Source organism: Gossypium hirsutum, chromosome A10 (assembly GCF_007990345.1).
Source record: "Gossypium hirsutum isolate 1008001.06 chromosome A10, Gossypium_hirsutum_v2.1, whole genome shotgun sequence".
Lineage (NCBI taxonomy): Eukaryota > Viridiplantae > Streptophyta > Magnoliopsida > Malvales > Malvaceae > Gossypium > Gossypium hirsutum.
Genome location: NC_053433.1, coordinates 32,933,313 through 32,960,464, shown reverse-complemented (window position 1 = coordinate 32,960,464; position 27,152 = coordinate 32,933,313). Strand labels below are relative to the sequence as shown.

The 27,152-nt window shown below is 39.1% G+C and overlaps 2 protein-coding genes across 2 annotated transcripts; both read left to right on the top strand.

Moving 5' to 3' along the window:
- The first annotated feature begins 8,913 nt into the window (after positions 1-8,913).
- LOC121207984 (uncharacterized) lies at positions 8,914-10,476 on the top strand. Its single transcript, XM_041078526.1, has one exon. The coding sequence runs from the start codon at positions 8,914-8,916 to the stop codon at positions 10,474-10,476; it is 1,563 nt and encodes a 520-aa protein (XP_040934460.1).
- Positions 10,477-11,960: 1,484 nt separating this feature from the next.
- On the top strand, positions 11,961-14,473 carry LOC107895642 (uncharacterized). Its single transcript, XM_041078525.1, has 3 exons — positions 11,961-13,045; positions 13,093-14,169; positions 14,257-14,473. The coding sequence occupies exons 1-3, from the start codon at positions 11,961-11,963 to the stop codon at positions 14,471-14,473; spliced, it is 2,379 nt and encodes a 792-aa protein (XP_040934459.1).
- Positions 14,474-27,152: the final 12,679 nt, after the last annotated feature.

Below are 27,152 nucleotides of genomic sequence, written 5' to 3'. Positions count from 1 at the left end.
AAAGAAAGGTGGAAAGTGAAGCAAGAGATGAAAGAAAAAGATCAATGGGCAAGCCATTTCAGTCTCAAGCGAAGAAGTTTAAAGAAATGAATACTCGATCGAATGTTTCTAGTGTGAATTTTCAAAGAGATCGAGGAAGACAATATTCAGGTTCTAAAGCTCAGGCAACTTCTATGGCAAGTACAGGTAGTGTTAAACCTACTAGACCGGAATGTCAACATTGTGGAAAACGACATTTGGGGGAATGTTATTTAATCAGCCGAGCTTGTTTTAAATGTGGATCTTAAGATCATTTTGTGAAAGATTGTCCGGAAAGAGAAGAGATAGAAAAGTTTCAGAATGTGAGATCGAGCAGTGTGACTACTAGAGGAAGACCACAGAGAAATGTGGGGATTGGAACTAGTGGTAGAGGCGTAACAAAAGACACGACTGTAAGATCTGAAGTGGGAGCTCCAGCAAGAGCTTATGCCATCCGAGCTAGAGAGGAAGCATCTTCTCCTGATGTGATCACTGGTATATTTTCTCTTTATGACACTAATGTTCTTGCATTGATTGATCCTGGTCCTACTCACTCGTATGTATGCATGAATTTAGTGTCTGATAAGAATTTGTGTGTTGAATTGACTGAGTATGTGGTTAAAGTGTCGTATCCTTTAGGCAAGCATATGATAGTTGATAAAATATGCAAAAATTGTCCTTTGATTATACAAGGTCAGTGTTTCCCTGCCAACTTAATGTTGTTGCCATTTGATGAATTTGATGTTATTTTGGGAATGGATTGGTTGACATTACATAAGGCCAAGATAGATTGCAGTCAGAAAATTTTTGAGTTGAAGTGTGGTAGTGGTACAGTTCTTCGGGTTGAAACAGATAAGTCAAATGTGATGCCAATTGTGATTTCTGCCATGTCTGCTCAGAAATGTTTGAAAAATGGTTGTGAAGCATATCTTGCTTATGTGTTGAACACAAAAGTGTCTGAAATAAAGATCGAATCAGTGCCAGTGGTATGTGAATATGTAGATGTGTTCCCAGAAGAGTTGCCAGGTTTGCCTCCGATTAGAGAAGTAGAGTTTGGTATTGAAGTAATGCCAGGTACTGCTCCAATATCGATTGCTCCCTATAGAATGACACCAACTGAATTAAAAGAATTAAAAGTGCAATTACAAGAGCTGACAGATAAAGGATTTGTTAGACCAAGTTACTCTCCGTGGGGTGCTCCCGTGCTATTTGTGAAGAAAAAGGATGGGACATTGAGATTGTGTATTGATTATCGTCAACTTAACAAAGTGACAGTGAAGAATAAGTATCCATTACTCCGAATAGATGACTTGTTTGATCAGTTAAAGGATGCCACAGTGTTTTCCAAAATTGATTTGAGATCCGGATATTATCAATTGAGGGTTAAAGAGTCAGATGTGCCAAAGACTGCTTTCAGAACCCGATATGGCCACTATGAATTTCTTGTAATGCCTTTTGGTCTGACTAATGCTCCAGCTATTTTTATGAATTTGATGAATCGAATTTTTCGGCCCTATTTGGATAAATTTGTTGTGGTGTTTATAGATGATATTCTTATTTATTCCCGAAGTGAAGCCGAGCATGCTGAACATTTAAAAATTGTGCTACAAACGCTGCGAGAAAAGAAATTATTTGCTAAATTTAGCAAAAGTGAATTTTGGCTTAGTGAAGTTGGATTTTTGGGGCATATTGTCTCGGGAGATGGCATTTGAGTGGATCCGAATAAGATATCGGCAATAGTTGAGTGGAAGCCTCCAAGAAATGTATCTGAAGTTAGGAGTTTTCTGGGCTTAGCCAGATATTATCGTCGATTTGTAGAAGGTTTTTCGATGATAGCTTCACCGATGACAAAATTGTTGCAAAAAGATGTTAAGTTCGAATGGACCGAGGAGTGTCAACAAAGTTTTGAGAAATTAAAGAAGTGTTTAACTGAGGCACCAGTGTTAGTGCAACCTGAGTCAGGAAAGGAATTTGTTGTTTATAGTGACGCGTCACTAAATGGGCTTGGATGTGTATTGATGCAAGAAGGAAAGGTGATAGCGTATGCTTCTCGACAATTGAAACCGCATGAACGAAATTATCCTACCCATGATTTAGAGTTGGCTGCTATTGTCTTTGCTTTGAAGATTTGGCGTCATTATTTATATGGTGAGAAATGTCGTGTTTTTACAGATCATAAAAGTTTGAAATATGTTATGACACAAAAAGATTTGAATTTGCGGCAAAGAAGATGGTTGGAATTGTTGAAAGATTATGAACTTGTGATAGATTATCATCCGGGAAAAGCTAATATAGTTGCTGATGCTTTGAGCAGAAAGTCTCTCTTTGCTTTGAGAGCTTTGAATACGAGATTAACATTGACTGAAGATGGATCATTGTTTGCAGAGTTAAAAGCTAGACCATTGTTTCTTCAAGAAATTTGTGAGGCTCAGAAAGTGGATAATGAATTGCAAAGAAGAAAGACTCAGTGTGCAGTGGACAATAATTCTGATTTTCAGATTGATTCAGATGGATGTTTAATGTTTCGTGATAGAATATGTGTTCCGAAAAATATTGATTTAATTCAGAAAATTTTGCAAGAAGCACATGATAGTCATTTGGCAGTTCACCTCAGTAGTGTAAAAATGTACAATGATTTGAAGAAATTTTATTGGTGGTCGGGTATGAAACGGGATATCTCCGAGTATGTGACAAAGTGTTTAGTGTGCCAACAAGTAAAAGCTGAACACTAAGTACCTTCAGGATTACTTCAACCTATTATGGTGCCCGAGTGGAAATGGGATAGAATTACTATGGATTTTGTTTCTGGATTGCCATTGTCACCGAAAAAGAAAGACTCAATTTGGGTTATAGTTGATCGATTGACTAAGTCGGCTCATTTCATTCCTGTGCGAATGAGTTTTTCACTTGACTAGTTAGCTGAATTGTATATTGCTGAGATAGTCCGATTACATGGTGTACCTATGTCTATTATATCTGATAGAGATCCACGATTTACTTCAAGGTTTTGGAAGAAATTACAAGAGGCATTGGGTACTAAATTAAATTTTAGTACAGCATTCCATCCCCAAACCGATGGACAGTCTGAAAGAGTAATTCAAATACTCGAAGACATGTTGAGATGTTGTGTATTGGAATTTGAAGGTAATTGGGAAAGATATTTACCTTTGGTGGAATTTGCTTGTAATAATAGTTATCAGTCAAGCATAAAAATGGCACCTTATGAAGCGTTGTATGGACGAAAGTGTCGGACTCCATTATATTGGACTGAACTTAATGAAAATCAGTTACATGGAGTCGATTTGGTAAAAGAAACCGAAGAAAAAGTGAAGATAATCCGTGATTGTTTGAAAGCTGCATCGGATCGACAGAAGTCGTATGCGGACTTGAAAAGAAAAGAGATTAAGTTTCAAGTGGGAGATAAAGTATTTTTGAAAGTGTCTCCATGGAAGAAAATTTTGAGATTTGGACGAAAAGGCAAATTAAGTCCAAGATTTATTGGTCCGTATGAAGTTGTAGAAAGAATTGGTCCAGTGGCTTATCGATTGTCTTTACCACCGGAATTGGAAAGAATTCATAATGTGTTTCATGTTTCTATGTTGAGGCGATATCGATCGGACCCATCACATGTGATTTCACCGACTGAAGTGGAAATTTGATCGGATATGACATACGAAGAAGAACCGATTCGAATCTTGGCACGAGAAGTGAAACAGTTGAGAAACAAAGAAATTGCTTTAGTGAAAGTGTTATGGCAACGACATGGGGTGGAAGAGGCAACATGGGAAACCGAGGAGGCTATGAGGAAACAGTATCCCAACTTATTCACTGGTAAGATTTTCGGGGACGAAAATCCCTAAGGGGGGGAGAATTGTGATAGCCCGAAATAGGGCCTAATCGGAATAGTGGTTTCGTAACCACAAATCCAAAGTGAAATAGTTTAATTTTATAAATTTTTATTAGTTACTGATTGATTGAAATATTGTGTGAAAATATGGATAGGAAATTTTAATGCTTTAGTGCTTAATTGAATTTTTGGGACTAAATTGAGAAAAATGCAAAGTGTGTCTAATTAGTGATTAAATGACTTAATTGAATTATTGCATGAAATTGGAAGTGTTTATGTGGCAATTAGACCATAAATTAGTGTTATGGACACAAAAGGGTATTTCTAGAAAAATATCTAAGTAATGGGTCAAGGGCATTTTTGTCCAAATTGGGTAAAAGACAAAATAAAGAGAAAATAAGTGTCCATCTTCTTCAAAAAAATCAGAAGCTTGCTGCCGAAAGTTTCAGGTTACCATAGTTAGGGGTTTTGATTTTCCTAAGCTCAATTGTAAGTGATTTCTTGCCCCGTTTTTAATTATTTTCGCATTTTTATGCTTATTGAAGCTTGAATTTCATGTTTCTACCATTTAATTTAAATGAAATTAAAGTTTAAAAATTGACCCATTCATGATATAATTGTAAATTGATTAGTGATGTTAGATAATGAATGTTTGAAGTGTTAATTACAAGTTTTACTAGATGAATTTCAATGAAAAATGTTGAAAAAGGGCTAAATTGTGAAAGATGGTAAAGTGTGCATAAAGTTGTGATTTTGTGAAATTGAGGCCCGTTATGAGCATGAAATATGATTTAGTGAAGTTTGAAATTTAAGAATTTAGAGAATTTTATTTTTACGAGCTTAGGGACAAAAGTGGAATTTTTGAAAAGTTATGGGGAAAAATGTAAATGTGTCAAAATGTTGTGTATGAATTGTATTTGAATGGAATATTGATAAAATGTATTAAATTGTGTTAATATAGATCAAGAAAGAAGAAATAGTGCAAGTGATCGGGGAAAAGAGAAAGTTATCGACTAAATTACAAAAATAGTCGTTTTGCATCCGAGGTAAGTTATATGTAAATAATAGTTATATTTGTATAAATTGTAAATTATATTTGATATGTGAATTAATATTGAATGTGGAAGGAAAGTTGTTCATGAATTATTCAAGTGATAAAGTGTTGAAAATAAAGTGTTAAGTGTAAATTCCCGGTTGAACTTAGGAATAGAATTGGATACAAGTGACATGTCACTAGAGACCAGTGTTACAGTGAGTCCCGGGTGCTGGGTGATCTAGCATGTGTTGCAGACACCTGACAGCTTGTGTGAGCAGGCCCGTGGACATTTCCAGTGTTATTGATCAGTGGTAGCTTCGGCTACATTTCAGTGGTAGCTTTGGCTACATCCAGTGGTAGCTTCGGCTACATATCAGTGGTAGCTTCGGCTACATATCAGTGTGGCACTTATGTGCTAAATCTCTACGTATCCGTGTATATTCCAAGTGTTCAACGGGATTAATAATGAATTAAAGTGAATATGAAATGTTAAGTGTGAAAATGTATATGCAAGTGAATTGGTAAGATTGTGTATGTGTAAGTGATTGAAATTGCTAAGAAATATTTTGATTAGTTATATGTTAAAAGTGTTAATTATTAATTGAGTAATTATTGTTTACATGTAACTTACTAAGCTATTTATAGCTTACACATCTCTTTCTTTCCTTTGTTTTATAGTGATTTGAACTTGATCGAATAGTGGACCGTCGGAGCTCGTATCACACTATCATAACCATCTCGGTATTATGTGCTTTTCAAAATGTTTAAACTATGGCATGTATAGAGTCTTAATCATTTTGAGCATGTCCAAATGATATGGCTAATGTTAGCTATTGAAGTAGTTATTAAAGAATATGTTTTGGAGTTATGTATGTTTAAATGGTAACTAATTCAAAGAAGCAGTTTCTTTGACAGCAGCAGTGACGTGAATGTGAAAAAATCACCATAAATAGTAGAAATGGAATTAGAGGGTGAATGATATATAGAATTAAATCTTATCAAGTCTATTTTTACATGAAAGAAACGGTGTAGGCAAAGGAATTTTATATTTTGAGATATTTAAATTTTAGTGAGACAGGGTCAGAATGGTTTTTGAAGTCCCCTGTTCTAACTTTAGAAAATCATTATAAATTGTACAGAAATAATTATAGGTCATAATTTATATGTTTAGATTCCTTAGTGAGTCTATTTTCAAAATAAATTAATGGTAACCTTATATGAATTCTGTACAATTAGATATTTGATTTTTAGCACCAAGAGGTCAGATCTGTCGAGCTGTGAAACAGGGGATACTTTAATGAATAAACTGTACTAATGTGCTAAGTCAAAAATTCTGAAAATTTTATGGTAAGTAGGAATATGAGTCCAGTTTCATGGAAAATTTACGGATTTAAATTTTGAGTTTCGTAACTCAAGTTATAATTAAATTAGTGACAGTTGCGCAGGTGGACAGTGTTGTTATGAACAGTGAATTTAATTTTAAAAGCAAATTTTTATGCTCCGAATCGGTAAGTTAAATTGGATGACATCTCGTACTCGATTCCGGAGACGGTCTCGGGTAAGGGGTGTTACAGAGTGGGATTAATTAATAATAAAACAAAGTAGCATGGGGGAGTGGGATCAACTTTTTTGCTTGGGACCATGCGCATGTTACCTTTAATTGGGTAATTTGCGCAATTGGTCCCCTGCTTTGTGCTAGCCTTCAATCGGGCCATATTTAAGTTTTTTATATTATTTTAAATTGGCCCTGCAGTCTGTGTGCTATTGCAATTTGCCCCCTTTGCGCGGTATTTTAAGATTTGGGGCATTTTCAATTTTAGACCTCGGACATTTATACGCAATTAATTTTAGCCCAAAATTCTGTTTCAATAATTTGTTTTACTTGTAAGTTATCTCTTGGATTTTGTTACTTCTCTCAATTAAGTTTCAGTTATTTTTTTTAGAATAAACATGTTTCTACATATTATTTTGATTTCATACTTTTGTGATTATTTTTTTTTCTTTTCTTTTTTCACATACATATATATAATTTCACACATCACTCCAAAACTATTACTTGTATTATTACTATTAATATTATTATTATCTTCGCTGTACTATCATTCTTTAGTCTTACATAATGATTGTTTATTTATTACTAGTTCTTTTTAATCTCGAATATTTCCTAACTTATTCGTTATTGTCTTTTTATTCGTTTTATTCATTTATTTGTTACCTCGAAATAAGATTTTTCCCAAATAAAGACAATATTAGGTGTTTGGCAATTCGGGGAATCGTGCCCTATCGCGCTGGGTTGCAATTTCCCGTTTGTTCGAAACAATTGAATATTCCTTCGGTGCTCCACTCATGTCTTTTAAAAAAATTTCATTAAAACAAAAGAGATGTTCGATATTTAGCAATTCATGGAATCGTGCCCTAACGTGTTGGGTTGCAATTTCTCGTTTGCTCAAAATAATCGAATGTCTCTTTAGAATTTCATTCATGTTTTCTAAAAAAAAACTTATAAAGGAAATGTTCGGTATTTAGTAGTTCGGGGAATAGTACCCTATCGTGTTGGGTTGCAATTTCCTATTTGCTCAAAATAATCGAATATCTCTTCAGAATTTCACTCGTATCTTCCAAGATGAGGCAATGGTCAATGTTTGGAAATTCGAGGAATCGTGCCCTACTGTGCTGGGTATAGATTTTTCGTTGGACCAAATAGTTTGGCATCCTTTTGTTATTTTCGAATTACAAATTTTTGAACGTCGAAACAAGAAGATTTTTGGCAATGGACTCGGGTTATTCAAATGTTATTAACAAGAACCACATTTTAAAAACATTTTTAATTTTAGACAAAAGGACAGTATTTAATCAATTTGGTACCAATTTTGGGCGTAATGAGGGTTCTAATCCTTCCTCGTACGTAACCGACTCTCGAGCCTATTTTTTCATATTTTCGTAGACCAAAATCATTGTTTTAGTAAACCAAAATGTTGTATTAAAACAACCCAAATTTCTAGGTAATCCGATCACACCTAAACAAGAAAAGATTGGTGGCGACTCCATTTTCGCTTTCCAAAAAGTCGATCCATCATTTTTAAATCGAAGAAATTAAAAAATGGTTTCGACAGCTTGGCGACTCCACTGGGGAATTCAATAAGAGAGTCAAGCCATAAGATTGATTATTTGCTATCCTTTGGTCAATGAATTGAAAATTTGTTTTGAAAATCATGATTTCTTCAATCGCATTATATGATTGTTACAGTTTGGGTTTTGTAGGATAACTTTGCATTGCATTGTATGACCGTTGTGGTCACACCTTTTAAGTGGGAGTGAGAAACTATGCTTTCGTGAGGTTTTCACCTCCGCATGGGCTAGGGGATCGCTTCTGGAATACATCCGTACTTATGTCTTCGTGAGGTTTTCACCTCCGCATGGGCATAAGGAAATGTATTCCCCTGAACTGAACTTGGTCCATATGAGCCTATAATGGGTGAGGATCGAGGAATCTGCTGGTTCGGGTACCCTTACTCTAGAACCAAATCACATATAGGGAACCTTAAGAGCCTTTTTTAGGTGGAGCTAGGTTAAACTGTAGTGGTCTCCCATATAAATATGCTTTGATTATCTTTATTTTGCTTGTATTTTATTATTAATACTTGATACTGACTTGTCTCGTTTTGATTGTATTTTGCATGACATTGCATACTAAAGGAGGTGTTGATTCGTATTCGATTACTAAGTTAGAAAGTTTAACATGGAGAATGAATTTCTTAGTAAAGTTGAGGATAATGCGGCTGTCCGCGCATGGTCAGAGAAGTTACAATCAGAAAAAGGGGATAGCTTGACAGAAGGATATACATCAGAGTTGCAAGAATTCACTCGCGTCAATGTAGCATAGAATGAGTTGCAAGAGTTAAGAGACATCTGGGCTCGTTGGGATGAAGAAACCAAACAGTTATTCTATCAAAGCTATGGTGATATATCTTACTTGCTAGATATTAAGGTGAACAAGCACCTGTTCCGAGTCATGGTTCAATTTTGGAATTCTGCTTACAAGTGTTTCACTTTTGGGGAAGTGGATTTAGTGCCTACCGTGGAGGAATATACTACCCTACTCAGGTGTCCAAAAGTGCAAGTTAGAAAAGCTTATGCCAAGGTTTTTAATGGTCAAACCTTCACGAAGAAATTGATGAATATTTCAAGGATGAGCGAGCCTTGGGTCACTGCTCGGATTCAACAAAAGGGAGATAGTAAATGTATCCATTGGGAGAATTTGAGAGATTTGGTTCTAACACATCCGGATGAGAGAAAGAGGGTTGATATCTTCGCCTTAAGCATCTATGGATTGGTAATTTTTCCTAAGGCTTTAAGGCACGTGGATGAGGCAGTCACTAACTTATTCGATCGTCTTGAGAAAGGAATCACACCAGTGCCAGCAATATTGGCAGAGATGTCCAGATCCTTGAGCACATGTCGGAAGACGGGCGGGGGACGGTTTATTGGATGCGCACAACTGTTGATGGTATGGTTTCATGGGCACTTTTGGAAAGTAGACAAGGTTTCTTATCGGGTCTTTTCCGAAGGTTATTCACCATTGAAAGAGGAAGCAGCCATACAAAGGAGAGAGGATATCTCGGAAGAGAAGTGGATGGAAATTCTTCAAAACCTTAAGGAAGGGGATATCGAGTGGAGAGCATATTGGATGGTTTCTGATGAGATCATGTATCGATGTGGTAACTTTGATTGGGTGCCATTGTCAGGAATTTGGGGAGCCACCGAATATAGCCCATTACTTGCATTAAGACAATATAAATCGAGGCAGTTTGTACCCACGACCTACGGACTTGCTCAGTGTGAATTCTCTTTTAAAGGTGCTCACTATAAGAAGAAGGTTCATGAGCTATCCGATGCTTGGAAGCAAATTCGTTGGATGAAGAGGTTAGCTATCGGTTCCATGGTGACACCCGAGTATGATGGATGGTTTAAGAAAAGGATTAATAATGTTCCTAAGCCAAGTTTAGAGAATACTCGACCTATGGTAGAACAATTACGAGTCACCCCATCTGAGTTGGAAATTATAAAACAAGACTTCGAGAAGAAGAGTTCAAAGCTTGGAAAAAAGATCGAACAATTGGAGGAAGAGAAGATGCACCTAAGATTAGACGCTGATGTCCAGAGGTCAGAGGCTGAAAAGTGGAGAAAGGGGAAAGCTAAGGCTGAAGAGGATCTAGATAGTTTGAAGACTGATTACAAGAAGTTACACCTATCTATGAGGACTGCGGGGTTAGGTAAGACTTCCGAACAATGGCGACATGAAATTCGAGAAGAAAAGACCAAGGTCGACCGATGGGAAATGAAATTTCGAGAAGCTCAGGCACGAAATGAAGACCTAGAGAAGAGTCTGTCAGAAAGCAGAACTGAGCGAGGTGAATTAAAGGCTAGGATGGCAGAACTCGAGAAGTCTCTTCATCAATACCGAAACCGCAACACTGCAATTGAATTGAGGGAGAGCTTGAGTAAGATAGAAGAAATGGGAAGAAAAATAGAAGAACTAGAAGCGTCACTGCAGAACAGGGAGATGCGGATTTAGTTTTTCGAGGTAAATGAGGACCATTGGAAGGAACAGCTTCACCATGTGCAGGATCAAGTCAGAAATAGAGATTACATTATGGGAGAAGCCATAACCCAGATTCAGGAGGTAGCTGATTACTTGCAAGCTTTGGCCGTACAAGCGGACATATTGGGAGTGAAATACGAGTTGGAGTTAGATCGGGGACAAAAGCTAGCCTCATTATTTAAGAAAATTAAAGCTCTGAACATCAGGGCGAAGTCTTATTTGTAACTCAATTTTATGTAAAGACTTTTATTTTCTAGTCAAGCTTTCTAAAGGGAATTGAATGAAAATTGATGCCTCCTTTGCATTCATGCATTTGCATTACATTACTTCGTATGCATTAAAGGCCATAAAAAGATTCTAATTAATTAAAAATGTTTTAGTAATCTGGAAACCAACAAAAATCTCTCAAGTGCACATCCCTACAGTATAAGAATAAAAACTCAAGCAATGGATAAAAAATTAGAAAGACTGGAACAAATGCAGAAAGAGATGCAGGAGCAGATGCAAGCACAAGTACAAGAACAATTAGCTAAAATCTAGTAGGAAATGAGGGATCAAATGCTGGAATCGCAAAGAAGTATGATGGAAGAGCTAACCCGACTACTGACTAGTAGGACAGATAAAGGAAAGGGTCCTATGACCAATGTTGGAAATAATAATGAAGACTCCCTTTACCCCCCTGGTTTTAATCCGGTAAACGCTCAAGTGCAACATGAAAGGCCAGCCGTTACTGAGGATCCTCTCTACCCCCCTGGTTTCACTCTGATGAATACTCAAATGCCACTCGAACCACACATGCGAAGGCTGTCTGTGACAATCAGGCCCCAACAACAACAGGCCGATACCTCGATGCTGATGAACTATCAGGCTGGTTCAGGTTCTAATCCGGGGGATAACCCGATTAACCCCTGTGTCCCCGATCTTAATGATGTAGTAGAAGTGAAAAAGACAAGGGTGGAGCTTCTGAAAGAACTCGAAGAGCGGTGTAGATGGTTGGAAGAAAAATTTAAAGAAATAGAAAACACTGACTATCGTGGTGGAATTGATGCTAAGGAGTTAAGTTTAGTTCCGAACTTGGTGCTTCCCCCAAGTTCAAAACGCCAGAATTTGAAAAATACAATGGAACTAGCTGTCTAGAGGCTCACATCACTATGTTTTGTCGAAGAATGGCAGGATACGTTCACAATGATCAACTGTTGATCTACTGCTTTCAGGACAGTTTGGTCGGGTCTGCGGCCAAATGGTACAACCAACTAAGCCGTGCTCAAATTCATTCGTGGAAAGACTTGGCACAAGCTTTCATGAAGCAATACGGCCACGTGACAAACATAGCACCCGATCAAATCACGTTACAAAATATGGAGAAGAAACAGAATGAAAGTTTCAGGCAGTACGCCCAAAGATGGAGAGAGGTGACGACGCAAGTCCAACCACCTCTTCTGGAGAAAGAAACGACTATGCTCTTTATCAACACTCTGAAAGCTCCATTTATCAACCACATGCTGAGAAGTGCTACTAAGAGCTTCTCAGACATAGTAATGTCAGGAGAGATGATAGAGAACGCGATAAGATGTGGGAAGATTGAAGCAGGAGAAAATACCAAGAAATCAATTCCGAGGAGAAAAGAAAACGAGGTGAATAATACGAGTGTATACAATAAGAGTTATAACAAGCCTGTCACTGTGAGCCAACCGATGACGGTGACTACCAGCCATCAGGGCTCCGCGAGACAAGAGTCTAACTCAAGGCCTAACACAGAAAGAGTCCAGTTTACGCCTATCCCAATGTCCTACAAGGAATTGTATCAGAGCTTATTTGATGCCCACGTGGTGTCACCTTTCTACTTGAAGCCTTTACAACCCCCGTTTCCAAAATGGTACGACACAAACGCCCAATGTGAGTACCACGCAGGAATAACGGGGCACTCGATTGAGAATTGTACCGCGTTCAAAAAGTTAGTGGAAAAACTCATCGAAATGGGTGTCATAAAGTTTGATGACTCACCAGGTCCCAATGTGGCAGGAAATCCGTTACCCGACCATGCTAATAAAGGGGTAAACGCGATAGTCAAAAGTGGGAGCAAAAGAATCAAGATGGATGTATCAGAGGTAAAAACCCCGCTTAAACGAGTTTGGAAGGAGATGGAGGAAGAAGGTTTAGTCACACGACATCCAAAGGAAAGGCCTAGAGAAGTGAGAAGATACTACGAGTTTCATGCTGATGAAGGCCATGACATCCAAGAGTGCAACAAGTTCAGGTCCATAGTGCAAAATCTGATGGACAATAAGGAGATGGAATTTTATGAAGAAACCAAAGGATCAGAGGAAGAAGAGGTGTACGCTACAGAGGAGGGAACAACAGAAGAGGTCCAAAGAGTTAATTATCCTGTAGTTATCATTTCGCGACCCAAGATCAATGAAGCTGGAGTACAACTGGTGCCAAAAGTTATAATCCAAAAATCGATATCCTTCCTATACAATGATAGCAAAAAGGTTCCTTGGAATTATGACTGCAACGTGACAATCCCCGGGGGGAAAGCCCAGCAAGTGCTTCACAGGAAAACCAAGATGTAGGTTTCTATACACGCAGTGGGAAACGTTATGATCCTGTGAGTACAAAAAATGAAACCGTTAAAGAAAAGGCCCCTACGGCTGAGCAAAGGAAGGAGAAGACGGTCAGGTTCGAATTGCCAGTCAATGAGTCGGTAACCGAGAATGAAGCTAGGGAATTTTTAAAATTTTTAAAGCACAGTGAGTACAGCGTCGTTGAACAGCTACGTAAGCAACCAGCTCGCATCTCAGTACTAGCCTTACTGCTGAGCTCGAAAACGCATCGGAACGCGTTAATGAAAGTATTGAATGAGACTTATGTCGCGAATGACATCTCAGTTAACAAACTGGATCATCTGGTTAACAACATCAGTGCTGATAATTTTATTTTCTTTAACGATGATGAAATATCACCGGGAGGTATGGGGTCTACAAAGGCTCTGCACATTACCACACGTTGCAAGGGATTCACATTGCCGGGGGTATTGATTGATAATGGATTGGCACTAAACATTTTACCTCTATCCACATTAAATAGGTTACCTGTAGATAGTTCCCATATGAAAGCATGTCAAAATGTGGTGAGGGCGTTCGATGGTACCGAAAGGAAAGTAATGGGAAGGATTGAAATACCCCTTTTAATTGGCCCTAGCACGTATGAGATAGACTTCTTGGTAATGGACATCAGGCCCTCTTACAATTGCTTGTTGGGAAGGCCCTGGATTCACTCAGCGGGGGTAGTGCCGTCATCGTTACATCAAAAGCTCAAATTTATAACTGAAGGTCGATTGGTGGCCATAAATGCGGAAGAAGATATCATTGCATCCGTTACTAGCAATGCACCGTATGTGGGGACAGATGATGAAGCTATAGAGTGTTCTTTTCGGTCGTTAGAATTTGTAAATGCGACCTTTTTTGTCGAAGGAAAGAAGTTCTCGACGCCCCGAATCTCTAAAACTACAAGAATGGGCCTACAACTGATGGTTGGGAAAGGAGATTTGCTAGGGAAAGGGTTTGGAAGAAGCCTACAAGGGAGGGTTGAAGCACCTATGCTCATGGACAAACGAGACCGCTTTGGCTTAGGATTCAAGCCAGATGCGAGACAGAAGAAAAAAGAGTAAGAGAAGAAATAAGAAAGGAGAAGACCATGTTTGAGCGGGGAAGATGTTAAGTGGGAGCCGATGACCTTTCCTCACATATCCAGAGCATTCGTGTTGGGAGAAATTATTCGCGCTGAAGGAAGAGCGACAAGGAAAGGATTTTCTAAAGAGATGTTGGAAGACTTAAGCATTAACGCCACATATGAGGAAGGAGCTAGAGTAGAGAATTTGTCGGGCATCCACCCTTATGAGCCAAAAAGTGTTCTAAATAATTGGACTGCGGAAGAGATTCCTATAGTCTTTAGAACCAATACAGAGTAATGCCCAAAACACACCTATTACTTCAGGCCTAGTAGTAATAAGTGTCCTTTTGTGTCCAAAATCGTTATTTTAATAAAATGCATCATTTTGTCTTATCTAGTACAAATATTCTTTTATTCTTTCATTCATGATCATACTATACACGTCATTGCTCTTAAATTCTTTTGTTCTTTGTATCTTCCTTCACACCTACAACAGGTCTCCAGATATCAATGATATGAATGACGCTGCTACTAATTCAGAGTCTCCTTTTGAGCGAGATATGTGTATAGAAGGATCTCAGGACTTTAAAAATGACAGAGACTAACCTATCCCCTGATTTGTTAAGAATGGTAGAACAAGAAGAGAAATACATTCTACCTCACAGAGAGTCATTAGAAGTCGTGAATTTGGGAGATGAACTAGAAAAGAAAGAAGTAAAGATCGGAGTTGGCATTACCACGGAGACAAAGTGGGAGCTTATTGAGTTACTCAAAGAGTTCAAGGATGTCTTTGCATGGTTGTATCAAGATATGCCTGGGCTAAGTACTGGTATCGTGGTACACAGGCTTCCCATTAAAGAAGAATGCAAGCCAATTCAACAGAAACTCCAAAGGATGAGGCCAGATGTTTTGTTGAAAATAAAAGAGGAAGTCAAGAAGCAATTCGAAGCTGGTTTCTTACAAGTGGTTAAGTACTCGAAATGGGTAGCCAATATCGTCCCTGTCCCTAAAAAAGATGGAAAGGTACGAATGTGTGTAGACTATAGAGATCTGAACAGAGCTAGCCCGAAGGATAATTTCCCATTGCCTCATATTGACACTTTAGTGGATAATACGGCAGGTTACTCATTGTTCTCCTTTATGGATGGTTTCTCAAGGTACAATCAGATCAAGATGCATCCCGAAGACATGAGTAAAACCACATTTGTGACCATGTGGGGAACTTTTTGTTATAAGGTGATGCCTTTCGGATTGAAGAATGCGGGAGCAACATATCAAAGAGCCATGGTAACCCTGTTCCATGATATGATGCACAAAGAAATTGAAGTCTATGTTGACGACATGATTGCTAAATCCCATACAAAAGAAGAGCATGTGCAAGTCTTGAGGAAATTATTTTTGAGGTTGAGGAAGTTCCAACTGAAACTCAATCCAGCAAAATGTACCTTTGGGGCCAGGTCAGGGAAACTGCTAGGATTCGTAGTCAGTGAAAAAGGGATTGAGATTGACCGAGATAAAGTCAAAGCCATACAAGAGTTACCTCTACCACGTACTCAAAAAGAAGTTCGGGGATTCTTAGGGAGACTAAATTATATCACTCGGTTTATTTCACAACTAACCGAGAAATGTGACCCCATATTTCGCCTCCTCAAGAAACATAACCCTGGTGTTTGGGATATGGAGTGCCAGAAGACTTTTGACAAGGATAAGCAATATTTGTCTAATGCCCCAGTGCTGACACCACCTAGTCCAGATAAACCACTGATACTGTATATGACAGTATTTGAAAATTCTACAGGATGTGTGCTCGGCCAACACGATGGGTCAGGAAGGAAAGAAAGAGCGATATATTACCTCAGTAAGAAGTTCACTGAATGTGAGACGAGGTACTCGCCAATTGAAAATTTGTGTTGTGCCTTAATTTGGACAACCCGACGACTGAGACAATACATGTTGCACCACACAACTTGGCTGATTTCTAAATTGGATCCTCTGAAGTACTTGATGGAATCAACTACTTTGAATGGAAGAATGGCCCGATGGCAAATTCTGCTTTCCGAATTTGACATCGTCTATGTAAATCAGAAAGCTGTAAAAGGGAGCGCAATAGCAAATTTTCTAGCCAATAGAGAGCTCTAGAAGACTACGAGCCTCTGAACTTTGATTTCCCAAATGAAGATCTGATGTACGTAGCAACCACTAAAGAAGACCATCAAGAAGGTCATCCTTGGAAACTAAACTTCGATGGAGCATCAAATGCTGTGGGTAATGGAATTGGGGCAGTTTTGGTATCCCCAGACGGAGATCATTATCCCTTCACTAGTAAATTAGATTTTGACTGCACGAACAATATGGCAGAATACGAAGCATGCATCATGGGCATCCATGCAACAATAGAACGCAAGATTAAAATACTAGAAGTATACGGAGATTCTGCGCTAGTGATTTATCAACTCAAAGGTGAATGGGAGACGAGAGATCCCAAGTTGATCAATTACAGAAATCTAGTCCTTGAATTGATTCAAGAATTTGATGATATCGTCTTCTACTATCTCCCCCGAGAAGAAAATCAGATGGCCGACGCCCTAGCAACTCTAGCCTCTATGATCAAGGTGAACAAACAAGAAGATATGAAACCGATCCAAATGAGTATTTACGAGGCTCCAGCTTATTGTTACAACCTCGAAGAAGAACTAGAAAATGATGATCATCCTTGGTACCACGATATCCTGCGGTATGTGAAGAATAGTGAGTACCTCGACCAAGCTACTGAAAACGAAAAAAGAACGTTGAGAAGACTGGTCAGCGACTATGTCTTGGACGAGGAGATTCTATACAAAAGAAGGAAGGATCAAGTACTGTTAAGATGTGTAGACGCTATTGAGGCCAGGAAAATCTTGGAAGAAGTTCATGAGGGCGTCTGTGGAACACACGCTAACAGCTTTACAATAGCTAGGAAAATTATGAGATTTGGTTATTATTGGTCCACCATGGAAGGAGACTGTATTAACTATGCCAAAAGATGTCATAAGTGCCAAATCTATGGAGACAAGATTAACGTGCCTCCCTCACCTCTGCATGTTATGACTTCTCCATGGCCTTTTTCGATGTGGGGCATGGATGTGATTGGGCCAATTTCACCAAAAGGTTCATGTAACACCCCGAACCCGAGGCCGTCGCCGGAGTTGAACACGAGGTGTTAACAGACTTCAAACCACTTATTAAAATTTTTCCAGACAAGCTGTCAATCTGCGTACTAGTCGCTTTAAAAATCATATCTTGAGATCTGGAACTCAAAATCCAGTTCCGTGAATTTTCCCTGAAACTAGACTCATATTCCCATCTACATATTGTTTTCTAGAATTTTTGGTCGGGCAAATTAGTACAGTTTATTAGTCAAAGTCTCCCATGTTACTGGGGTCGACTACACTGACCTTTGCGCATTACGACCTGGATATCTCCCTGTACAGAACTTCCATACTGATGCCGTTTGTTTCTATAGAAACTAGACTCAGAGAGGAATCTATACATATATGGTATGACTCCTAATTATCTCTGGTTAATTTATAATGAATTTCCAAAGTCGGAGCAGGGAATCCAGAAACCGTTCTGGACCTGTCCCGCGAGAACCTGATTATCTCTTAACATACTGTCCATATGATCCTTTCGTTACTTCTATATGAAAATAGACTCATCGAACTTCGATTACATAATTTATTCATCAATTAATCCACTCCTACTATTTTTAGTGATTTTTCAATCTCATGTCACTGCTGCTGCCAGTATCTGTTACGAAAGCAACTATGCCCACTTCGTGTTTACTCCTTGATCTAACTAATAATTCATCATGCATATCACAAATTATGATCATGACTAACCATGCCAAAGGCTAATCATTGTCAAACTTCCCCCTACTACACTATTGCCATATCATGAATTTTAACACCAAAATAATCAACCATGACGTATGGCATAAAAAGGTCGAATTATCAAGATTTGCGACCTAACGTATGAATCCAAACCCAACCGAACATTTATGCCATTTTCGCATGGCTAAAAGGTTACATACCAAAGTTCAAACACAACATAATAGCCTATACATGCCGAAATGTTCTCCTAAGCCAACTAAGAAGAAAGTACCAAAACTTGCTATCCGGTGTGATGACTTCGATGACGGCCCGACCACGCAAAAAGAGACGAGTCCAAGAAACCTAGTATGGGTGACAAGGAAACACCGAGTGAGTTTATAACTCAGTAAGTCATAAGCAATACACTACCATCCATTAATAACATTATCACAAGAGGAAACAAAATGGAACGAGGCTAGTTACTCCATCCATACCGAACCATACCATAGTTCCTCCGACCTATCGGTTCAATCTCATACCAAATCATGCATTCACATTCCATATACTCATCAATAGAATATTCGAGGCATTTTCATAAATCATTTTATTTTCGTTACAATCATACAACTAAACAGCCTTTCACCCATTCCACGATAAATCTTATGTACGTGACTTCAAGTATATTTGTCACATAGGTTCAACTTACCAAGCTCAACTCCAAATATAAACATAGCACCTATTAGCCATGAGCTCAAGATACTTACCCGATCCACTGTCCGTGATCGACTCAATAGTGTCGCACACTTAGTGTCCATAATGATTCAAGAACATATTAAGTCCGCACACTCAGTGCTATATAATCAACTCGCACACTTAGTGCTACATAATCATACTCGCACACTTAGTGCTACATAGTCAACTCGCACACTTAGTGCTACATAGTCAAACTCGCACACTTAGTGCTACATATTCAATTCGCACACTTAGTGCTGCACAATTTAAACCCACACACTTAGCGCCAATCTCATGGTCATAAATGTTTATACCCGCACATTTAGTGCCAAGATCAACAACTCAATACATCTCACCTCTTTTCTTTTCATTCAACACTTTCATCACCACATACGTACATGCATATATATATATTTATTCATTCCATTCAGCATCATTACATAAACGTTATGACCATTTGAATTAATACCAACTATATGCTTAATGACTTACTTTATGTTGGGTAAAATAATTCCGAGTCGGCTACTAGATGACCTTCGATTTCCCCTTGTTGGACGCCTCTCCTTTAGGTTCTTGAGCTTAAATAATACAAATAAGAGTATTCAATATTTAACCCAATAACATGAATTTATTTATCACATTCGGCAATCACATATCATTAAATTTTCAAACCAAAATGTCATTATATGACCACATATACACATATCCATATACTTAAGCTCAATAATTATAATGTAATATCATGTACCCACTTTAAGTATATTGCCGAATATACTTAATCATACATACACCTAACCAAAACAATTTCCTAAAATCTTTATATCATTTATACACTAAGCCGAATACTCTCACCAAGTTCACCTATATTCTTCAACAATTCCTTCATTGATCAAACACATATTCGGCTAAAGAAATGGCAATTTTAGCAACCTTCGATTTAGTACTTAACTTTTACCACATATCAAATAACTCATTTCCTTACTCATGTGACCACGTATATTCGGTCATGCATACACACATAAAATCAATTTGGAGACTCTATCAATCCAACATACATTCGGCACCTTCATCCACCATTCTACCAAGCATGTAATATTCAAACACAACCAAACTCACATTCGGCCCTAGCTCATAACAAGGTAGCCGATTCTTTTTATAGTTCAAACACTCCTCTATCATCATTCACCTAACTTTAACATGAAACAACAAAACTCACCATTTCTCATCCAAATAACATGAACAACAACCATTTCTTGAACACTTTCTCATGACCGATTGTTCATGTTACCAACAAGATTCAAGATTTGAACATGGGCTATTTAGAACTCAAGTCAATTACTAAAACATGCATGCATCTCAAGGACAACATCAAACATACCTTAGTCTAGCAAACCACCATAGCCGATTTTCTCAAGCTTTTCCCCTTCCTTTCTTTCCTCTATTCGGCCAAAGATGTTCAAGAATGAACACTTTTTTTTGTTTTCTTTCTTCAATTCACGGCAACAAGGGGGTATGGATGAGACCATATTATTTTTTTTTTCATCACCCTTCCTTTCATTATTTAATCACCATGCTCATTATTTTATTTTTCTTAACATACATCACTAGCATAACATGTTGGAGACATGTTTCCACCCATAGCATGGCCGGCCACTATGCTTTAGTTTGGCTAATTTGACATGCAAGGACAACACTTTCCCACTTTAATACTATTTGGTCCTTACTTATTTATCTATCATAATTTTCCAAGTCTTTCAACTAGATCCTTTCAAGCAAAATTCACATTCCTAATATAAAATTAAAACATCAAATTTTTGTACAAGTACTATCACACATATAAGATATGCAAATAAAATTTTAACTAAATTTTATGACTCAGTTTTGTGGTCCCGAAACCACATTCCGACTAGGGTCGAATCAGGGCTGTTACAACTCTCCCCACTTAAGAAATTTTCGTCCCCGAAAATCTTACCGGTAAATAGGTTTGGGTATCGTTCTTTCATCGAGCTCTCGGTTTCCCAAGTAGCTTCCTCGATCCCATGTTTGAGCCATAACACATTCACTAACGGAACCCTTTTGTTTCGCAACTCCTTCACTTCACGAGCTAGGATACGTATCGGTTCTTCTTCATAACTCATATCGGCTTGAATTTCAACCTCTGATGGGCTAATTATGTGCGATGGATCAGATCGATAGCGTCGAAGCATCGAAACATGAAAGACATCGTGAATCTTTTCAAGCTCAGGGGGCAAAATCAATCTATACGCAACTGGTCCAACTCGTTCGGATACTTCGTACGGGCCGATGAATCTCGGACTCAATTTGCCCTTACGACCAAATCTAAGCACCTTCTTCCAGGGTGAAACTTTGAGAAATACTTTATCTCCAACCTGATATTCAATGTCTTTTCTTTTCAAATCCGCATACGACTTTTGACGATCCGAAGCGGCTTTCAAACTTTCGCGAATTACTCGGACTTTCTGCTCGGCATCCTTAATCAAATCAACCCCAAAGATTTTACTTTCACTAAGTTCAGTCCAAAATAATGGGGTACGGCACTTGCGATCGTATAAAGCCTCGTAAGGTGCCATCTTAATGCTTGATTGAAAGCTATTGTTATAAGCAAATTCAATCAAAGGCAAATATCTTTCCCATGAACCACAGAACTCTAAGACGCAACATCTCAACATATCCTCGAGTATCTGAATTGTTCGTTCAGATTGACCATCGGTTTGGGGGTGAAAAGCAGTGCTAAAATGCAGCTTGGTACCCAAAGCTTCTTGCAATTTCTTCCAAAATCGCGATGTAAATCTTGGGTCTCTATCTGACACAATAGAAATAGGTACTCCATGTAATCTCACAATCTGAGAAACGTACAATTCAGCTAGTTTATCCAATGAAAAATCCGTACGCACGGGGATAAAGTGAGCCGACTTAGTCAGTCGATCGACAACAACCCAAATCGCATCCTTCTTACTTGCTGACAATGGCAGCCCGGACACAAAGTCCATCGTGACTCGATCCCATTTCCATTCAGGTATCATGATCGGCTGAAGTAATCCTGAAGGCACTTGATGTTCTGCTTTCACTTGTTGACATATTAAGCATCTCGAAACAAAGTCAGAGATGTCTCGTTTCATACCATGCCACCAAAACTGACGTTTCAGATCGTTGTACATTTTAGTACTACCCGGGTGGATAAACATTCGGCCACTATGAGCCTCATTCAAAATCATCGAAATAAGTTTCGAATTCCTTGGAACACACAAACGACTTCTAAACTTCAAACAATCATCATCATCCATTCGAAACTCCGATTCCTTGTTCAGAACACACTCAGCCCGTTTTGCAACCAATTCATCATCAACTTTCTGGGCTTCACGAATTTGATGAATCAACAATGGTTTGGCTTTTAATTCAGCTACTAACACATTGTCGGGTAGAACAGACAAGTACACATTCATCGCTCGTAAAGCAAACAATGATTTCCGGCTTAAGGCGTCCGCAACCACATTAACCTTTCCCGGGTGGTAATCAATGACAAGCTCGTAATCTTTCAACAATTCAAGCCAACGTCTTTGTCGCAGATTCAAGTCTCGCTGAGTCATCAAATATTTGAGACTTTTGTGATCCGAAAATACATGGCACTTCTCACCAAATAAATAATGTCGCCATATTTTTAAAGCAAATACGATGGCAGCTAGTTCGAGGTCGTGGGTCGGATAATTTCTCTCGTGTGGCTTCAATTGTCTCGACGCATAGGCCACAACTCGACCTTCTTGCATCAACACGCAACCCAACCCAAGTAGGGATGCGTCACTATAAATGACAAACTCTTTGCCTGATTCGAGTTGCACTAAAATTGGTGCTTCAGTCAAATGAGTTTTCAGTTGATCGAAACTTTTCTGACATTTCTCCGTCCATTCGAACTTAACATCCTTTTGAAGTAGCTTCGTCATTGGTGTGGCTATCATCGAGAAACCTTTGACAAATCGTCGGTAATAACCGGCGAGTCCCAAAAAGCTCCGAACCTCAGTAATATTTCTCGGAGGTTTCCAGTTAAGTATGGCTGAGATTTTGTTCGGGTCAACTCGAATACCCGATGCGGATACCACATGACCCAAGAAGCTAACCTCTCTTAACCAGAACTCACACTTACTGAACTTAGCATATAACTTCTTATCCCGCAAAACTTGCAACATTAATCTCAAGTGTTCAGCATGTTCGATCTCATCTCTTGAATAGACCAAGATGTCATCAATGAACACAACTACGAACCGATCCAAATATGGTCTGAAGATCCGATTCATCAAATCCATAAATACTGCAGGGGCATTAGTGAGCCCAAACGGCATCACTAAGAACTCGTAGTGACCGTACCTCGTTCTGAAAGCAGTTTTGGGTATGTCCGAATCTCGAATTCGCAACTGATAATAGCCCGATCTCAAATCTATTTTTGAGAACACTGAGGCTCCCTTCAGTTGGTCGAACAAATCATCGATGTGCGGCAATGGATATTTGTTCTTTATCGTCACTTTATTCAGTTGACGATAGTCAATGCACAACCTCATGGTTCCGTCCTTCTTTTTCACGAACAATACTAGTGCACCCCAAGGTGAGAAACTTGGTCGAGCGAAACCTCTACCCGTCAATTCTTGCAACTGAGCTTTCAACTCTTTTAACTCGGTTAGTGCCATACGATACGGAGCTATCGAAATTGGCGTAGTTCCAGGTACAAGCTCAATACCAAACTCTATCTCCCGAACAGGTGGCAAACCCGGTAACTCTTCAGGAAAAACATCCGGGTATTCACAAACCACCGGCACAGATTCGGGTTTCTTTTCTAACTCTTTGTCATCAAGTACATACGCAAGGTATGCTTCACACCCTTTTCTCACATTTTTCTGGGCCAACATTGCTGATATTACAGCTGGCAACCCCCTTAAGTCCGCAGACTCAACTCGTATTATCTCGTTATTTGCGCATCTCAAATCAATAGTCTTGCTTTTGCAATTCACAACCGCATCATGCGCGGTCAACCAATCGAAACCAAGAATAACATCAAATTCGTCAAACGGCAAAAGCATCAAATTGGCCGGAAAATAGGATTCTCGGATTATTAGAGGGCATCTCTTACACACTTTATCAACAAATACGCATTGACCCAAAGGGTTTGACACTCGAATTACGAACTCAGTAGACTCAACAGGTAGAGTCTTACTGGATGCTAAGGTTTCGCATACATATGAATGAGTAGAGCCAGGGTCAATCAATGCAATCACATTAGTATCAAAGAGAGTGAAGGTACCAGTGATGACGTCAGGGGAGGATGCCTCCTCTCGTGCGCGGATGGCATATGCTCTAGCAGGAGTGCGGTTCTCGGCTCGAACAGCCGTATCAGAGGCCCCTCTCTGACTACCACCCCTACCTCTTAAAATTCTCGGTGGTCTACCTCTAGTTGTCACTCCACTAGGTCTTGCACCTTGAATCTTATTCTTCTCATTAAGCTCCGTGCAATCTCTAATGAAGTGGTCCTTCGAACCGCATCCGTAACAGGCCCTGTTAATAGACTTACCCCAACATTCACCTATGTGTCGTCTTCCACATTGGGGACATTCAGGTTTCTCTAGACGATTATTGCCCACACTAGCTACCGAAGTAGCTCGGGAGTCTGTCGATGGTCTTGCTCTGATGGAAATTCCCGCAGTCGTCCTCGACTTATTAGTGTCCTTCCTGAACTTCTTTACGGCTGAGAACGGAGCTTTACCCGTCGATCTTTTACGATAGTCTCTAGCTTCAAATTCAGCCTTCTTCTTCTCCTTTCCAAGTTCTTCCGCCTTGCAGGCTCGTTCGACTAGTGTTACGAATTCTTTTATTTCCAAAATACCCATTAGTAGCTTTAAATCTTCATTCAATCCTTCTTCGAATCTTTTGCACATAGCAACCTCATCAGCTACACACTCCCGGGCATACCTACTGAGTCTTACGAATTCATGTTCGTATTCAGATACTGTCATACGACCTTGCTTGAGTTCCAAGAATTCCTTACGCTTTTGATCAATGAACCGTTGACTAATATATTTCTTTCGAAATTCCGTCTGAAAGAAGTCCCAAGTTACTCGTTCGTTTGGGACTATGGAAATCAGGGTCCTCCACCAATAGTAGGCTGAGTCCCGCAACAAGGATATAGCACACTTTAGACATTCATCGGGTGTGCATGACAGTTCATCAAACACCCGAATGGTGTTATCAAGCCAGAACTCGGCCCTTTCAGCATCATCAGTAATTATGGCCCTGAACTCCTCAGCCCCGCGCTTCCTAATCAAGTCTACAGGTGGCTTACTCAGCCTCACAGGATCAGTAACTGATGGCATTACTGGCTCCGTGGATGGATTATTCAAATTCGGGAATTGTTGGACTGCCGGATTGGTTCGGGCATACTGCGCGACCCATTCATTCATCATGGTAAAGAAGGCTTGTCTAGCCCCCTCACCTTGATTATTCGCAGATGACTGAGGTTCAACAGGCGGCGTCCCTTGTGCAGGAGCAGCCGCTACGCTCTCAACGTCATCCGCTAAGGTTCCTTCTACACCGGGGTCCATTTACTAATCAAAACAAAAACATTTTAACCGTCAGAAGTCATCACACATTTAAATATTAACATTAAGGCATGTATAGCTAGACTCATACGCGCTATGGTAGTCCGAGAACCGACTAAACCATAGCTCTGATACCAATCAAATGTAACACCCCGAACCCGAGGCCGTCGCCGGAGTTGAACACGAGGTGTTAATAGACTTCAAACCACTTATTAAAATTTTTCCAGACAAGCTGTCAATCTGCGTACTAGTCGCTTTAAAAATCATATCTTGAGATCTGGAACTCAAAATCCAGTTCCGTGAATTTTCCCTGAAACTAGACTCATATTCCCATCTACATATTTTTTTCTAGAATTTTTGGTTGGGCCAATTAGTACAGTTTATTAGTCAAATTCTCCCATGTTACTGGGGTCGACTACACTGACCTTTGTGCATTACGACCTGGATATCTCCCTATACAGAACTTCCATACTGATGCCGTTTGTTTCTATAGAAACTAGACTCAGAGAGGAATCTATACATATATGGTATGACTCCTAATTATCTCTGGTTAATTTATAATCAATTTCCAAAGTCGGAGCAGGGAATCCAGAAACCGTTCTGGACCTGTCCCGCGAGAACCTGATTATCTCTTAACATACTGTCCATATGATCCTTTCGTTACTTCTATATGAAAATAGACTCATCGAACTTCGATTACATAATTTATTCATCAATTAATCCACTCCTACTATTTTTAGTGATTTTTCAATCTCATGTCACTGCTGCTGCCAGTATCTGTTACGAAAGCAACTATGCCCACTTCGTGTTTACTCCTTGATCTAACTAATAATTCATCATGCATATCACAAATTATGATCATGACTAACCATGCCAAAGGCTAATCATTGTCAAACTTCCCCCTACTACACTATTGCCATATCATGAATTTTAACACCAAAATAATCAACCATGACGTATGGCATAAAAAGGTCGAATTATCAAGATTTGCGACCTAACGTATGAATCCAAACCCAACCGAACATTTATGCCATTTTCGCATGGCTAAAAGGTTACATACCAAAGTTCAAACACAACATAATAGCCTATACATGCCGAAATGTTCTCCTAAGCCAACTAAGAAGAAAGTACCAAAACTTGCTATCCGGTGTGATGACTTCGATGACGGCCCGACCACGCAAAAAGAGACGAGTCCAAGAAACCTAGTATGGGTGACAAGGAAACACCGAGTGAGTTTATAACTCAGTAAGTCATAAGCAATACACTACCATCCATTAATAACATTATCACAAGAGGAAACAAAATGGAACGAGGCTAGTTACTCCATCCATACCGAACCATACCATAGTTCCTCCGAACTATCGGTTCAATCTCATACCAAATCATGCATTCACATTCCATATACTCATCAATAGAATATTCGAGGCATTTTCATAAATCATTTTATTTTCGTTACAATCATACAACTAAACGGCCTTTCACCCATTCCACGATAAATCTTATGTACGTGACTTCAAGTATATTTGTCACATAGGTTCAACTTACCAAGCTCAACTCCAAATATAAACATAGCACCTATTAGCCATGAGCTCAAGATACTTACCCGATCCGCTGTCCGTGATCGACTCAATAGTGTCGCACACTTAGTGTCCATAATGATTCAAGAACATATTAAGTCCGCACACTCAGTGCTTTATAATCAACTCGCACACTTAGTGCTACATAATCATACTCGCACACTTAGTGCTACATAGTCAACTCGCACACTTAGTGCTACATAGTCAAACTCGCACACTTA